Genomic DNA, 17,947 nt, shown 5'->3' with positions numbered 1-17,947 from the left:
TCTTCGAAAGTTCACCGATATCCCTTCGTCCTTTTCGCAAATGGAAACAATAGGAAATGTCATTCTACACATTTTTAATTGCCAGAATCTTTAATAAATTTTTAATAAAAGCTCTCTCAGTGTTCTGCGTTTGTTTCATTCGTTGATTTATATTTCAAAGAACGCATTTAATATAGCAGTTAATAATTATTATATAATATATATATATAATTATATTTTAAGTATAGGATAAAGCAAAATAGGATACAAAAATATTATGTAAATATTATAACATGTAAAAGTTAGGATAAATGCAATGTGAAATGTACAAAAACCAAAGTCAATTTCAAGGCCAAAGAGACGGAAATAAAAAATATATACATATACATATATAATTATATGTATATATATTTATAGAATATTATATAGTATATAATAATTATATAATATGTAATATATCTCGTCAATAATAATAAAACGTAGTAGCCTTTTTTCATTTATGTGTATGTATCTAGCACGTGCCGTGTAATCCTCTTGAAATCTTCTTCTTTTAAATTCGTCGTTTATTTCTGTTTATTTTTGTCCCCTTGTTCCTTGGAGAAACGTAAAGCCCTAAGAAATAAGAAGACGCGCGGAACCTGTACCCAGGATCAAGGGATATTTTCAAAATTTGATCACTGCCCTCCTCCATCCGCCAGAGGAAAAATAACGTGAAACGTACGGTGCAGCGGGTTTGATTTATAGTGGAAGCAGCAGGTCACCCTGCGAGATGATGGCCGCGCAGTTTTATACGTGTCTCGAAAAATCGAGAAACGAGGCGGTTTATTGCGTGATTCTATTTTCCCTCTGCTTAATTAAGACGAAAGCATTCCGCCATGTCATAAAATAAAGCAGAATCTCGAGGCTCTCGCGGAACTTTGTTAATCTCGACTGGGCAAACAAAAAGGCGTGCAAGCGCTTTAATTGTTTCGCGCCAAAATTCGGACAGAAGTGACGCAGAACTGAGAGAGATGGCATTTCTCCACGTTTTAAGAGTAAATTTATTTTCGTCCCCTTAGTTCGCAAATGTTTGGAAATTTGGCGAGAAATGTTCGAAAAGTCGTGCGAATGTTATTGTCAGATTTGCTTGCAGAGTTTTCAAAGACATTTACAGTAACAATAAAAACGAATATAGAGTATTATATTATACAGAGTTGCAAAGTTGACAGATTAAGAAAAGAAAAGAAAAGTATTATATTATACAGAGTTGCAAAGTTGACAGATTAAAAAAAAGAAAAAAAAGAGAAAAGTATTATATTATACAGAGTTGCAAAGTTGACAGATTAAGAAAAGAAAAGAAAAGTATTATATTATACAGAGTTGCAAAGTTGACAGATTAAAAAAAAGAAAAAAAAGAGAAAAGTATTATATTATACAGAGTTGCAAAGTTGACAGGTTGAAAAAAGAAAAGTATTATATTATACAGAGTTGCAAAGTTGACAGATTAAAAAAAGAAAAGAAAAGTATTATATTATACAGAGTTGCAAAGTTGACAGATTAAAAAAAAGAAAAAAAAGAGAAAAGTATTATATTATGCAGAGTTGCAAAGTTGACAGATTAAAAAAAGAAGAAAAAAAGAAAAGTATTATATTATACAGAGTTGCAAAGTTGACAAATTAAAAAAAGAAAAGAAAAGTATTATATTATACAGAGTTGCAAAGTTGACAGATTAAAAAAAAGAAAAAAAAGAGAAAAGTATTATATTATACAGAGTTGCAAAGTTGACAGGTTGAAAAAAGAAAAGTATTATATTATACAGAGTTGCAAAGTTGACAAATTAAAAAAAAAAAGAAAAGAAAAGTATTATATTATACAGAGTTGCAAAGTTGACAGATTAAAAAAAGAAAAGTATTATATTATACAGAGTTGCAAAGTTGACAGATTAAGAAAAGAAATGTACGAGACAATTTTTAATAAACGAGAACGAATATACCAGTGAAATCATTTTGGCCGAGGTATTATCGCGGGACGAAAGCCTGGCTCTCGACGTCTATTCTTTAATTATACGGTTATCAGGCCATCGAGCTAAGATCCGGAGGAAATCAAGAAGAACAGGGTGCGCAGAGGTACGAATTCCCATCTCTCTTTCGTCGTGGCGCACGATGACGTTTCTCAGCTTCCTCTCTTCGGCACTTTAACCACCTACGTGCCGGCACTCTGTGCCGCTGACACCCGCTAATTATAATTTGTGTCGTGAGTTTCGCGCAGCGTGAGCTTTCCTCGTGCAAGCAGACGGGAAAAGGGGCTAAGATGTGCCTTGGCCTGCCTCTCGACTCCATTTCACCGAACAACATCACAGCGAACGCGAGCAGTTTTACTCTTTATCGCCGGGGTGTTCACGGCTTTGCTCGCCCCCGGCGAATCAAACCAACCCCCCATGCAAGCGACTTTTCTTTCCCTCTCCTGCTCCCTCTACGTTTGTCGCTACGGTGGTGAAAGTTCTGATTCCAGAGAGAATAATTGATAAATTCTTCTTGATGCTTGGTGGTTAAAATCACCCTTGCGCGCAGGATGATTCGTGCAAATATGACGAACAGTATCTTCTTGTTGGTTGAAAAAAATGGAGATGGTTCAAGGTGTACGTTGATGTACATATCATTGCGTACATTAAATCTTCTCGTTGTTTCTACGTAAATAATTACGATACGGTTGAAAAATTAATAAATGCGAAAGATGTTTCAAATTAATTAATTAAATGAAAGACGAGGGATTCCTTAATTTTCTTTCCTTAATATTTTTTCTAACTTCAACTTAAAAAAAGAAAAAGATGTGGCTACAGTTGCTTGGATAACTGTATATTTTTTCTCGAGCCTACGTATTTTCAAAAGATTGATAAAAGCAACTAAATTACTTAGATATTGTAAATATACAATGTATTATATTTATGATCCACAATTATCATTGATTCGTCGATTATCATACGTGAAAATATATTATTGTGTTAAGTATTGTTTATTGTTTACTTATCGTTATGCACGAAATGCGTCATTTTTAGCCTGAATTTTTGCCACAGTGCGCCGAGTCCTTTTTTGCTTCTCCTGTTGGCACCAGGAAACGGCGAGTAGCAACCGGCTCTAATCGCCGTAACGACAGCGGTTTACGCTAGGGAAAAAAGGCAAGAAATCCAGGCCAGGTTCGAGCTTGGTCGGAACCGCTTATTCCTTTTTTTCTTTTTCTTTTTTTTTCTTTCTTTCGTTTCCTCCGTAACCCTTACCTCTCTCTTCGTTTCCGAGCTTTCTCGGCGCTTCTTCCTCTTTCGTTCCCGTTTCTCGCGGCAATTGATTTTGTTGCAAGATGTTACTCGGCGGGCGAACGTGATTGGAAAGCCAAACGGCGATATAGGCCAGAAGAAAGCTGTTGGAAGGACGTTAAGTAAAGACGTTGGATCAGCGTGCTACGGAATGGGATTTTCACAATAGATTGGAACGCGCCCGGCGAAAATTAATCCTTCGCGGCGGTGTTTACTCTCTCGCGGGTGGCATTCATTTTTATTCGAGAACTGCGTGAACTTTCTCTTGGTTTTCCTTGGTTTTTCATTTCCTGTATGAATCGGACCGTTTGCCCGTGCGAGGAAATAAATTCAATGAAGTGCAGAATTCTATTATTTCTTTCAATTTTATATATAAAAATAGTTTAGCTTTATATTATTATTCCGTCTTTCAAAAAATTCTCCAATGAAAAATAAATTGCAGGCAAATCGCTCGAAAGCTGTAATGTTCATCAACTAGGATTTTGTAGATCTCCGTGAGATTGTGATACATTAACGAAAATTCGTGAAAGACATATTTACATATTTTTATAATCTAATGAAACATTCTACACATCTGTGATGAAAGAAACAATCTTGCGCAAAGGTGTCCAACCCAAATCACAAAAATACCAACAGTATTCCAGGAAACCCAGAGAGAGAGAGAGAGAGAGAAAGAGCGTGGTCCACAAATTGCAAGCTACGTTGCAAGTTATTTGGCTTTGCAAAATTAATTTCGTTTTCAAACCTTTCGTCGCTCAGCTCGATCGACGATCCGCCACATTATACAAACGCTTTGTGCAACGAGAAAATTTCTCGCGGCGCACGCGTTTTTCTCTGTTACTTTTTTCTTTTCTTTTCTTTTTTTTTTTTCTATCGCCCCTTTTTCAGAATCCGGCTCACGCCACCGTGTGTTTGCAAGTTACACGCGTGCAAAGTCACGTAGATAAAAAGCTCGTGTCAGAGTGAGAGAGATTGAAGCTAGAAAGTGGTAGCACGATCAGTGGTCGTGCAACGAAAGGGTGGAAAAGCGGCGACAGACGCCGCGGCAAAATGCGGAAAATCTGCTTTGCAAATTTTCTCATACCCGAGCGTGGCTCGGCCGCCGGCGTTCGAGAGCCCGGCGGGTTTCAATGCCTCGATGAATTTACGGTTGGGGGGGAGGGATATCGATTTTTATTCTCTCCTTTCCGTCCAACGACCCATAACTTTTTCTCTGCCGATATCGCGATGCTCGTTAATTATTTTGTCTACCCGAATCCGTTCTCCATACCTCCGTGAAACCCTCGGTGCATCCGCAATTCTAGGAAAACCCTTTGAAACGTCCGCGTACACGCCACTCGAGAGTTTGGACACTCGGCTCGTCCGCCTTTGCTGTCCGCGTTATTTGCGAGAGTGAATGACGATATTGATTTATCCATGCTCATTTATGAATTGACGATGCGTGCGATCAATGTTTGTCCATTAATATTGCAAAATTTAATATTGCAAGTTTTGTGTATGAATTACAACGGTATTATTCAGTACAATGGCGTTGCTAAAATGTTCTTGAGAAATACAAATCTTCCTGCAAGAAATTAAATAATCGAACAGTGAAATTATTGGATGTTAAGATTAGAAATGTAGCGTGGCAATGAAATTCGATTATAAATCAAGTAATAATTGTACTAACATCTTGCAAAGATAAAGTACAGCTGTAAACTAAACAATCACGTGGTGATGGTATAAAGAAATGGCAAGGAATAACATTAACAGAGGAAATTATGAAGAATAATAAAATAGTAAAGTTAAGCTAAATAAAATAGGAAAAATTTAACTAAATAATAGTAAAAATTACTAAAATACTAAAATACTAAATAATAAAACTTATTAAATAATAGTAAAAATTACTAAAATACTAAATAATAGTAAAAGTTATTAAAATACTAAATAATAATAAAAGTTATTAAAATACTAAATAATAGTAAAAGTTATTAAAATACTAAATAATAGTAAAAATTACTAAAATACTAAATAATAGTAAAAATTACTAAAATACTAAATAATACTAAAAATTAAAATAGTAAAAATTACTAAAATACCAAATAATACTAAAAATTAAAATAGTAAAAATTACTAAAATACTAAGTAATACTAAAAATTACTAAAATACTAAATAATAGTAAAAATTACTAAAATATACAATAGTAAAAATTAAAATAGTAAAAATAACTAAAATACTAAATAATAGTAAAAATTACTAAAATACTAAATAATAGTAAAAGATAAAATAATAAAATTAACCAGATGAAATATTAAAGTCAGCAAAGAGACGTCTGTACTTCAAATAAAACACGTCTGTGATCCTTTGTTTGTAATCCTCGTCTCTATTCGAAAAACAAAAAAAAAAAAAAACAAAAAAAGGAAACAAATTCCCGAGCCTGCTGCGTACACGTGAAATCGCCAACGAGACCAAGGACACTTTGTTTACCCGACGTGTGGCGTCTCTATTATACGATACACGCAGTTAGCGAAGGGAAAGTGTACGCGACACACGCGTTTCAGTGGCCCAGGTGGAACTCGCTACTAGTGGAAGATTACGTGGCGTTAAATCGAATCAACGGATTATATCGTTATATACGCCGATATATACACGGTACGGTATGCTCGTTCCTCTGTTATCTACTTGTGACGTCGTGTGTCATCGGTTAGAAAGGAGCCAAGGAGAACCGCATTTCTCACCGACCTAGTAGCTGCATTCTCTGGCTTTCGAAGGACGTGGCGTGGTCGAAGAAAGCCCCACGTGAGTGAATCTTTCATCTCGCAGCGAGAGAGAGAGGTATATAATTTTATCTCGAGGCGATTCTCGAGGTCTTAGAATTTTAACGTGACACAGCGTGAAACAACGCGTGGATCGCCCGTAACGGCGATTTGAACGAACACGTGCTCTCGCGTTTTACTTCTCGATGCAAGTAATTATGATCCTTTTATTTGAGTAAATGAACCGTGCGCTGTGAATTTGGATTTCGATTCACGTCACGATCGTTTTTAGATATTTAGATATTTTTATGAACACCAGCAAGAAGATGGAGTTTATTTACATGAAGTACTGCTACTTCGACGTTTAAATTTATAATCTACTCGATCTATACGAGTCTTGTTTCGTTAATTAGTCATAATATGTAATTTAATAATCACATAATTACGATTAAACAATTCACTCGTGCAAACACAACGACCTAAATTTGAAATTTACGATTGAATGCAATGTTTAACTGTTCCAAAATCTAAAATATTCACGTACGTACGTGTAATGTATGTATTTTGTAAATTCCATTTCTTAGGCGTGTTCGCAAGAAGTACAAATTTCCACAGAAACCCGCAGTCTACTTATCATATTTAATTCGGAGGGGAACTTTGGCGAGTGTCGTTGCATTCGGGGTTTCGCGAAGTTTGCCAAAAACGCCAACCCCCATCCCGAGTCGTTACAGAATTTGATACAAGTACCGCAATCGCGAAGCAAGGCCTGCGTGCTAAGTCTGTTGAAACTTTCTCCATTGCAGCGTCTCGCAGTCTCCGTGGCTGATTTGCCAAAAATTTGCCACGCCGTGAGAGAAGAAATAAAAAAGAGGGAAGAGCTTTCCTTGAACTAACGAGCACGATTTGTTTCTGTTGCAGAAGGTGGATCCCGAGCTGATATTCACGAAACAAGAACGAATCGGAAAGGGTAGTTTCGGAGAGGTGTTCAAAGGCATCGATAATAGGACCCAGCAGGTTGTTGCCATCAAGATCATCGATCTCGAGGAGGCGGAGGATGAGATCGAGGACATACAGCAGGAGATCATGGTGCTGTCGCAGTGTGACAGCCCGTATGTCACCAAGTATTATGGGTCCTATCTCAAAGTGAGTGAGTTTCGTATTTTCTCAGGGACTCGATCGATACTTTTTTAATGGATATTCAACAATGGAAGTAACACGCGTTAGGAAAATTATTAAATTTGAAAGTTAGATAATTATTGAATTCGTTGAAAGTCATTCCCCCAGAGGAATCTAAATTAAAATTTGAATTTTCTATTTCTTCGACGTGTTTCATTTTGATTGATTTTATAGTGATCTACAGTGTATAAGTAGTCAGTTTTCCGGACCGATGACGAAATAGAATTAAAAATTCATCCACTGTAGAATACAAACATTCTACATAGAATGAAGATTCTACGTTGAAAGATATTCTACTATAGAATTCATAGAATTGAAAAGTACTCCGACATTTGTTGATATATTACAGTCAGTGTAAACATAACTGTCACCATTTAACAATGTCGACATTTTAATTTCTACACACCCGTTAACTGCAAATTGCAATATTTTGATTTCACCACGAGTAAACCTGTAGTCAGTCAATGTATGCCTGTCAGTCTCTTGTTATTGAAAAAAAAAAAAGAAGAAGGACCAACGAGTCACGACTGTTTCACACGGATCACTTTGGTTAATCGGTCGACGCGTGTTCACCAGAGAAGAAACTACCTGGCGATCGGGCTCGCGTGTACGCCACGCGTAAAAAGAGCAACTGTAACCAGTGAGTTGCGTGTTACCATGGACGAAAAATCCACCGTGGACCACGCCTTTCTGCCGCCGTTCCGATCCGATGAATTTCCACAATATTTTCGGAGGTGTAGCGAGAACGAACGCCCCCCTTTTCTCTTCCGTTATTACCAGCCACTCTGACCAATACTGGTCCCCGTCATTTTTCATACGCGAAGAATGGGAAGGGCTTGACGCTCGGTTAACCATCGCTTCCGGCTGGACAGTGTCGCATAGACGCTTCCGCTTCCTGCGACCGTGCTCGCTCGAAAGTATCGCGAAACAAAATTGCGTCCAGTGACACGTTTCTAACGTGTAACACCGTGTACAAAGTACGTTTCGTTTCACGTCACTGTGGATTTTCAGTTCTTTCACGTCTCTCGAGAAAATTGCAGATTGAAAAAAAAAAAAAAGAAAAAAGAGAAAAAAGAAAACGGGAGAAATGGATAGATCTGATATTTTTCCTTATTAACTTCGTCTTTCTTAGCTTCGCGCCCTCTCTCTCTTTTCATTAATTTCACAGTTTCGCAGCTGAGCGAATCAGCAAACTGCGAACTTTATAGCCTTTTAGTATATTTTACATCGTATTTTATATTTTATGTTACGTCGTATTGCGGGCGTGCTTTGTAATTCTGAACTTCTCGCAAGTGAATACGAAGCGGTCTGGGAAGAAATTAACTCTACTTCCGAGTCACTGAATTTCGTCTGACATTGTCTACGCTCGAGAGGTCTGATTCTAAATTTAAAAATTATTCTATAATAATTATCCAACGGAATTGTATTATTCAAGAGTGCAGAAATTACGGTCAGTACAGTGCAAATAAACCATATTTCGTTAAAGGGAACAAACTCTCGAGGTAAAAATTTACAAAAAAAAGAAAAAAAAAATAGAAAATCCAATTCTTCGAAAACCAGAAGGAAGACCGGCCTGAGCGTAATTTGTTCCTGAAGAACTTTATCTCGTTACCGCGGTCGTATTTCGTTCGGTATGCAGACAATCGGATGAACAACTAACGATTGCTAATGACCGTTTCGCGCGGTCATTAAGGAAAGTTCTCCCGGCGAGAGCTTAATATCAGCCATCGCTTCATTTCATAGGTAATCATCTTAATTTTCCGCTCGCCGAGCCCTGGAAACGAAGAGAAGCTCGTCTAATCCGTTTCCTGGTTTCACGAACTCTCCCAGCGGGGGATCGGTAGGCCTTGACTCTTGTCTCGCGATTAACGCTTCTGTACCTCTATCCCACTGGGATAACGATCGTTTTGATTCACTGTTCATCATCGACTGCACTACGAACTTAATTGTTCGTAGGTACGTCGTTCTAACGCGTTCCTTTTAAATTCATACGTCGCGCGAACTGTATATATTGTTGGGAGTTGTTGGCTGAAATTAGAAATTGATCGCGTACGATGTTAGTTCCAAATTTATTTCATCTCGCTTGCAATTGAAAAAAGTATGTCTCCACGAGAACAGTGTTATTAACCAGTGAAGCGATCCAAAGTGACAAATTTTTCATGATGTACAGCAACGAATAATTGAAAGAAAAGTTTTGTAGGATACAGCTCGGATCGAGAAGAGCGAACGTAACTGTTCTCTATCAGTCGAACATAAAAACATAAAAATAATGAGTAAAATTCTCGGATCGTCTCTGCGAAGTTGGCGCGATTCGTATCATTTTTTCGTATCTACGAGTGTCGTCTTCGCAGATCGAGGACAGAAATTCCCTATCGTTGATCCTACAATGATCGAAACCAACGGCGGATCCCTCTTTTCCCCGTTCAATTCTCGTATTTCACAGTTTGTGAATCGCGAGCCAGAGCATATACAAATCCCGCAGGATCGTCGGGTATCAGGAGAAGATTACGCGAAAGGAGATTACGTCAGGCGCGAAGTGTGTCTTCGGTATTGATTTTTTTTCTCGTTTCTCTTCTTATTTCCCTCCCTCCTTCCCTTCTTTTTTTCGTGAAATCACCGCGTGTAATAACGGCATTAAACCGATCTTCGTCAGCCGTGTGTCGCGTATACGATTATATCCGACGTCACGCGGCTATTGTGCCGCCATTAATCACAGCCGCGCGCACAAAAGGATCCACCATCCTCCGCAATCTCATTCTCGATACCTATTCTCCATCGATGCCACGGAAGGAGACGCGAGAGGCCGAACAAAAGCATCAGGCCTCTTCCGTGCATTTCTTCACGCTCTCGCCTACGAGATTTCATTTTCCACTGGCCTCTCCCTCCTTTCGATCGTTTGCACCTAAAGATCTTCTCCCCTTTTCTTTCTTTCTTTTTTTTTTTTTATTTTCTAATCTTCGTTCGTTGGGGCATCAACATTTTCAGCTTTGAATATATTTAAAAAAAAAAAATGTGTATATTTATCTTGGGAACAAATTTCTGTGTCATTAATCTCAATTACGTTGATACAAGTTCATTAATCTCAACAATTACGTTGATACAAGTATTAAAAGTTACCGTGTTCTTGCAATCGTTCAGTAGTAAAAAGAAATCAGATTTTGTAGACATTTTGCAGGCGTTCTGTTGCGGAAGTTTTATGTTTGGAATATTTTCTAAGAGCAGTGTTCAATCGTGGGGAGTAATTGTGAGTGAATTAAATAAAATACACTCTTTTAATTAATATGTTTAATATATATATATATATATATATATATATATATATATATATAAATTGAATAATGTATATAATAATTATCACTTAAATTCACTTTCTCACAGATCAATATTACTTTTAACTCAAACTCGCAATGAATACTCGTCTTCTCGCTTCTGAACAAAAACGCATCACGCAACACAATTGTCTCACAACACTTATGCCTTCGCTCGACACTCATGCATTCTCATACATACAGCATAAAACCAAATCCACAGTAACAAGCTCATTAATCGTGATCGAGATCTATTAATGAACGTGCTTGTTGTATCTAAAGGAATGTGAAATTACGAACTCTATTCTCGAAGCAAGACCCTTCGCTTACGATTAAAAATAATCCCTCGATCGTCTATAGTTATCATTATCTTAAAAATCCCCTTTTCCCTTATTTTATTAACAATCGACAAACACGTTCCTCATCGTTGGTTTTTCCCCCCTAATTGTAAGACCAGCTCTGTCCCTCTGTCCATCAGAGTAATAAACTCTAAGGGTCAATTCACTCATTTAAAAGTATTTTTCACTGTCAAAGACTCTCTTAAAAATTTATTTCTTCTCAAAATCTTTCCTCCTAATTGTAACACTAGCAGTCGATTATCGATTTCTACCCAGCCCAGTGTAATGGACTCCAAAGTTAATTCGCTTGTCTAAAAATACTTTTTGTCGTTGAAAAAAAATGAATCGATCCTCCCCACAAAATTAAAAGTCCGTTTCCAAAAAATCTCACTCTTTGTCTTTCTCTTCACGATCACGAGTTTCCTCGCCGTCATTTCCCTCTCTAATTGCAAGACTAAGCTCGCTAATATCGATCTCCTACCCCACTCCATCAGTGTAATGGACTCTAAGGGTTAATTCAGCCTGGCCGCGTGGGCGAGGCGAAGAAAGACAGCAGCGAAATGAAAGGGGGCGCTATTTTTTCTCTTCGCAGTTGAAGTTTAGTACGGGCGTAGCCGTTGAATTTCTTTTTCTCTCGACGCGACGCGGTCCCGTCTCGCTTTCGAAATCGCGAGAACGAGGAAGGGGAAAATAGATCCGAAGCTTGCGGATCCAGGATTTTTCCTCTGGCCTGGCGAGGGGAATGAAACGGAGAGAAAAAACGCCGCGAGAGAGGCATATTTCGACGCGAGACGTAGGTAGATAGGTAGGTCGAGGCGAGCAATAACAGTCATCGTACTTGGGCCGACACTCCTTAACGTTTCTCAATCCGGATGCATCGAGGATGATGAGGGGCGTCTCGCGTTTTTCCCTCAGCTTCCTTCTCTCTTACTCTCCGGGGACGGATTATTATTGTTCTCTAGCGGCCGTGTGTTGGCTCCGGTCTGTGAATGCTGTTCAGCATTATTCCCGGTCTTTTCGAACCGTCATTATTTAATGCGCGTTGCCCCGCGCCTCCCCCCCCCCCCTTTCCCGCGAGTAATTACAACAGCCGCACGAATTGACAATCGAGGATTTCTCGAGTCCTCCAGAGCCCCCTGTCGGCCGTTCGATTTAATTGTCCCGCGTCTTTCGTTCCTCGATTATTATTTATTATTATTCATCACGTTCAACGAACCGTGATTTAAAAAAAAAAAAAAAGAAAAAAACACACGAAAATATAGAGGAAGAGAAAATTCAACGAAACTGTGGGAGTTTTCGAATTGCAAAACTGCGTGTTACATGCAGATAAATGCATAAACTATCCAAAGTATCCAGACTATTTGACATTAATATATTAATGTGTAATAATGTTTATATATAGTTGTAACGTTTAATTAAATGCAGTTTCGTCGCAGGCGCAGTATATTTAGATTCATTCGAAAATTAATGCGTGTTCGTGAATTTAATCGTAAAGTCTTGTGAAATCTTGAAAAATCCTGAAACTCGTTGAGATACTCGATACTCGCTGTTTGAGGAGAGTCTAGGAAATTTGAGTCAGTTTGCGTGGTAAAAAATGTCGATATTCTTCCAATGTTTTATTTATTTCCCATCGAAGCTTTATCGATAATTAATCTTTCCCCCCTGGTTGAAAAATTTGCGTGATTTCTTCAGTCTTGGAGTTTGTTTCATTGTCAGAGATAGAGAGAGAAAGGGAAAGAGAATGTTGCGGCGAGTTGGCGCGATTCGAATATCGAAAACGGCATCCTAGGCGTGGGGAACCCTGCTTGGCGCCTTTCTTCTCCATTATCCTCGGTTCATTGTTTCTCGAACAAAAGACGATTCTCCGTCGGCTCGTACTTCGCCAGAGCTCAGACTGCGACCAGCATCTCAGATTTTATGAATGAATAAATCTAATTGGACGCTTATTACGCGACCGTTCAGCCACGAACGCGAAATTGCCCGATCTTTTAACCAAATTGCCATCTTTTCGTTCTCGTTCTATTTTCTTTTTACTCTTCTTTTTTTTTCTTTTTCTTTTTCTTTATTTTTTAATCATCGATTACCTCGTTCTTGGAAAGTATCGTTTATCGTCCCTTTAAGCATGCAACTTGGATACTTAGAATTCAGAATTGTAGTGAGTAGTTCTGGTCATCAAAAAGCAACTGATCGAAATTTTGACGATTCATTTAACTTTTCAACTCTTCTGTACATCGTATTCATTCTACACATAAACAATATCTATAAATAAAATCAATGTTTTAAATTATTAATAATAATCACTTTTACACGTTTGAATATTGATTTCGTTTATACATAGAATCAATACGGTGTGCAGACGTCGAAGGGTTAACCACTTGCGCTGGCAACTGATTGCGGACCATAACGAGTGACCAAACCGGTAATTCGTCGCTTGACGAATCTCAGATAGAAATTATTGAGATGTAATAAATTTATCATTTATTTTGCCCATTTTGTTTTACTTAAATATACTTAAAACTGAGAAAATATTACAACATTAATAAATATTAAAATATTACAATTTTGGAACAAAAAATTCTCGACGGCACGTCATTCCAGCGCAAGAGGTTAAATAGATCGTCAAAATTTCGACGTAACGTAATTTGAACTGATGAGAATCATCGTCAAGTCTAAATCGTCGATATCAAATTAATTGTTAATAGAATTTAAGACTCGGATATTTAAAAACAACAGCGCAGGTGTTTTATGTTACGACGAAATATATATATATATATATATAAATCTGGTGTAGAAGCAAGTTTGAAGTTGCTTGAAAATCGTGATACGCCAAATGAGAATCGTGTCTCGAAAGAAATCCGCTCGCCTCCGAGGAGAATGAGTTTATGTAACGCGCTGCCGTTCTTCACAACTTAGGCTCTATTATTAGACAGCCAATTTTCTAATGGCTCCGATGCCTGCCTGATTTGATGACGATCCAAGAATAAGCCACGTCGCCGCGCCTACTCCAAACAACCACGAATTTCTTTTTTTAGCAATTTACCTCTAATTGACGGGGCCCCGAGCGAAATTGTTGGCTTTCACTTTCGATCCAATATAACCGGCTATCGTCGACAGATGTTGAATTGCCAGTGGAATTGAATTCTTTCCCGATCACATCGATCGTATTCTTTGCGCAAAAATTATAATTGTGTCTTTTAGCACAGTATATGGTGTACGTAACTCGAGAGTCTATAATTATTCTAGTAGTACAATTTAGTTTACAAGTATTATATCATGTAAAAAGATTTTATAATCACTTTCTGGTATAATTTATTTTTCCTCGAGTCTCTATATAGTCGCAGTAATTTTTATGCAAATAGTGGAAATGTTCTGCGTTTGATGTTCACAAAGATTGGCTGTAACAAATTTTAGAATGCATTCGTTAATGAAGACTTTGGCGATCAAGCCAATTAACGAAAATAAACGCTTTTGGATACGATAGACTACCTTATTTTTGGAAAAGGATCTTGCACGCACGTCTTCCAATTTTAAACTTTCTCTTGCTTGTCTCTCGTCTTAATCGTATTTATAAAAGTTGCGATTAAATAACCTTCAACAGGCAGATAGTTTCTCGTTTTTCACTAAAAGGAATTCCAAGTGACACAATAATTGAGGAAATTCTTAAAATTGGTTCTCTGACGAGTTGGCTCGTCATCCCCAGTTGAATAACTGATCGTTTGAGGAATGCTAGTTTGATCTTTCCTGACGAAACGTTTGAAGTAATAGTTGCGCGCAAGAAACATGTATTATTTATTAGAGCTGTCATCATAGAAGCTTCGTAAATAATTGTACAATTTCTATTATTTTCGAACCCGTGAAAAATATGACTGATTTCAGTCACTTTCGGTTTTAACAAGTGCTCGAAAGATACGAATATCCTTGTTAAAATTAATATCAGTTATTGTCTTTCGAGTATTAACTGCAATTGTACAAATTTATTTGTTTTAATGATTTCGAAATATTTCGATACGATTGTCCCAGTGTTACTTTCATTTGTTCATTTATATGAACATTTTTGGACCAACTAAAGTCAAGTATACGTAAGGCAGAAGACGGTAGAAATTTCGAAATCCTGTACACCACTTTGAAACAATGTATCATCGTTACCGACAACGGTTCGTTTCTGTTGCGTAACGCATCGCGGCCGATGAATAGCGCACGCCTTCATCGATAATTATACCCGACATCGATGTCCAGCCGTTGTGCACCTAGTCCTGTGCACCGGTGTAAGCATGATTCATTGGATATCCGATAATCACGTCCACGTTAGACCGAAGGCTTGAATCAGTGGCTTGCACAAGGATGTTCAAGATTCGCGCTCTTTGGCTCACCGGCTTGTGAAGGAATCATTAAGCAAGCTGGACACCGAGAGACACCGCGGAGGACAGAATGATGACTCGAGCATCTTACAACCGATGTAGAAAAGTCGGTTAGCTAATTTGCATTGCTTAAACAATAGTTCTTACGTCCAGTATGATCTCTAATAATGTACAAAACTTTGGCGGAGATTCTTTAGAAAGAAGTTCTCTTATAATAATTGCAATTATAACAGTCCTTCTATTAACAATTATAATTATACTTCCATTTCTTTAATTATATTCATAGAAACGTATAGAAGTACGTTCAGCTGATTTAAAAAAAAAAAAAGAATGAAAAATATGTACTCCAAACTTTCAGTCAGCAGTATATTAATAACGAAACATATTTCCAATGGAAATCCATTAAAAAACTCGGCCAAAAGGGAAGACGATAAGAAGTAGAACGATAAATCAGTCAGCCCTCGGAAAGAAATCCTCGCATCAGGCCAATCTCAGGTACTTCCAAAGATCTCTCGATCGTGTGTGTCCCAGTCGTCGCCGAGCACGATAACGTTGACAGCCACCGACACTTTATGGTGGTATAATTTTCACGTGGCTAGCACCGAGCTTGTCCAGAGTTCGACCGGAGGTTTCCACGTTCGTGGGGATGAGCGCCATAAAACGGCACCATTTGTCATCGTCCTACGGACGCGATTGCGCTTATTCTCACGTAGATCCGTGTCAACGTAGGTGGCCAAGGTTCGCGAACAGGGTTCGTTCAACCTGGTTTTCATCCGGGACCGCTTCTCCAGACGCGAAACCACCGGGGGTTGCTAAATCATTCCCCTATCCGGTAGGCACTTCTTCGCTCTTCGTGGCGCGCGTGTTTTCGCTTCGGTAACCGAAAAGGGACAGGCGATGTGAGCACGAGGAGAGGCGCTTTTACGATTTTACTCTGCGAGCCAGCTTGGTATTCTTGGTCTTTTTACGTCGAAGGATCATTTGCTGGAGGCAAACGCGTGTTTCGCCGCGATGAGAAAGATATTGTCTTTTTCTTTTTTTTCTTTTATTTTTTTTTTAATTTATGATTCTCGATGAGGAAGAATTATTATTATTTATGGACCATAACGAGCTTAACCCATTGCGCTGGCAACTGATTCGCGGACCATAACGAGCGACCGAACCGTATACAATAATTCTCGTTGCTTCCTTTTTCTTTTGAAATCGTCGGTATGTTGTCACTGGATAGAAATTATTGAGGAGTAATAAAATTTATTATTTGTTTTGCCTGGATTGTACTTAAATGTACTTAAAATACTTGCAATTTTGGGACGAAAGATTGCAAGAGGTTGAAATTATCGCAAGCTTGGAAGTTTGTTGCAGTGTCGTCCTCTTCGAACCAATTATTTAACATTATTTATAATATATATTTTTGTTGGATTATTTGAAACGAAAGATATTTTTGCGAAGGCTAGAGAGATCACAATAATGCGAAGAAACGAACGCAATTTCCTCGAGGGCTGTATAAGAATTTACAAGTTCGTAGCTACACTATGAATCTTTATTTTTCTCAGAAAATTCTTTCAATTCTCTCCACTTTCAGTGGAATTTATTATCCTCCGCGAGGGAAAGAATGTCGCTTTCTCTTTTGCTCGTCACCAAGGTTTTAATGAAATCAGCATAAAGTCGAGATTAATTAAATGAAACACGCGAATCACGTTCGAAAAAAGAAAACACGGCAACACGAATTTTAAGGAGCTCGGCGATGCTCTGCGATTATCTCGTCGGTTATCATTCTCGAATTCGTTTCCGACCGACGCGAATCACCAGAGACAAAACTGGGTTAGATAACCGGGAAAGGGAAAATGGTCGTTTGAGGCAAAATGGAACGTCAACGGTACAGCCGCTGGTGGCGTTTCTCGCGTTAGTCGGCTCTCACTTGGCACGATTGTTCGCGCGATTCTTTTGCCTCCGTGGACAGAGATACTCGCCGAACGAGAACGGGGAGCAGGGGAGAAAAAAAAAGAAAGAAATGCTGTTTCAGTATAATGAATGTCGGCTGGCGAGTGTGTCGCGTTCGAGGAACGCGAAACAAGCGACGCCCGATAAACGAACGAATTTGTCAGGCTTGATCCTCGATCCTCGACATTTGGTCGAGCAAAATCTAGCTCGTGAAACACGTAAACGCGTTTGGTCAGACATGAAATATAAATATTTTCAGATTGGTTCGAAATCTTCTTAATTACAATCACGCATGAAAGATGTTTTACATAACGTGTACTATATGTTATAACATGCGCGTAAAAGTTTTCTCCAAGTGTCTGAACATTTCGGGCGAAGCTTTACGTGTTGTTTCGTCATTACAGAAACGTGGAACGAATGATTTATAAAGATTGTGGAGTAAATGACACGCTTGCAGAGGGAGGAAATTATCAATTAATCGAAGCTATTTATTCGTGCAATTTGATAGGAGAAGCGCACACGCAGCTCTTAATTTTTTCACGCTAGAACCACCAAAGTAGCCAAAATGACTAATTTATTTCATTTTTGTTAGACATTTTAATTTTTATAGATCTAAATAATTTTTCGTACAAACATACAAATAAAAGCTTATAAAGTTTCTCTCCATTTCTTTAATCGAAGCTATTTATTCGTGCAACTTGATAGGAGAAGCACACACGCAGCTCTTAATTTTTTCACGCTAGAACCACCAAAGTAGCCAAAATGACTAATTTATTTCATTTTTGTTAGATATTTTAATTTTTATAGATCTAAATAATTTTT

The 17,947-nt window shown here is 38.1% G+C and overlaps 1 protein-coding gene across 2 annotated transcripts in view; it reads left to right on the top strand.

Annotated features, from left to right (window-relative positions):
* The window catches only part of LOC122537208 (serine/threonine-protein kinase 25-like), a 38,601-nt gene that overhangs the window by 9,346 nt on the left and 11,308 nt on the right, over positions 1-17,947 (top strand). For both annotated transcript variants that reach the window (XM_043670227.1, XM_043670225.1), the window contains exon 2: positions 6,923-7,147. In XM_043670227.1, coding sequence (XP_043526162.1) covers positions 6,923-7,147 — 225 coding nt within the window. The remainder of the gene's footprint in view (positions 1-6,922; positions 7,148-17,947) is intronic.

Source organism: Frieseomelitta varia, unplaced genomic scaffold (genome assembly GCF_011392965.1).
Source record: "Frieseomelitta varia isolate USP_RPSP 00005682 unplaced genomic scaffold, Fvar_1.2 scaffold_893, whole genome shotgun sequence".
NCBI lineage: Eukaryota > Metazoa > Arthropoda > Insecta > Hymenoptera > Apidae > Frieseomelitta > Frieseomelitta varia.
This window is presented reverse-complemented; position numbering and strand designations above follow the sequence as displayed.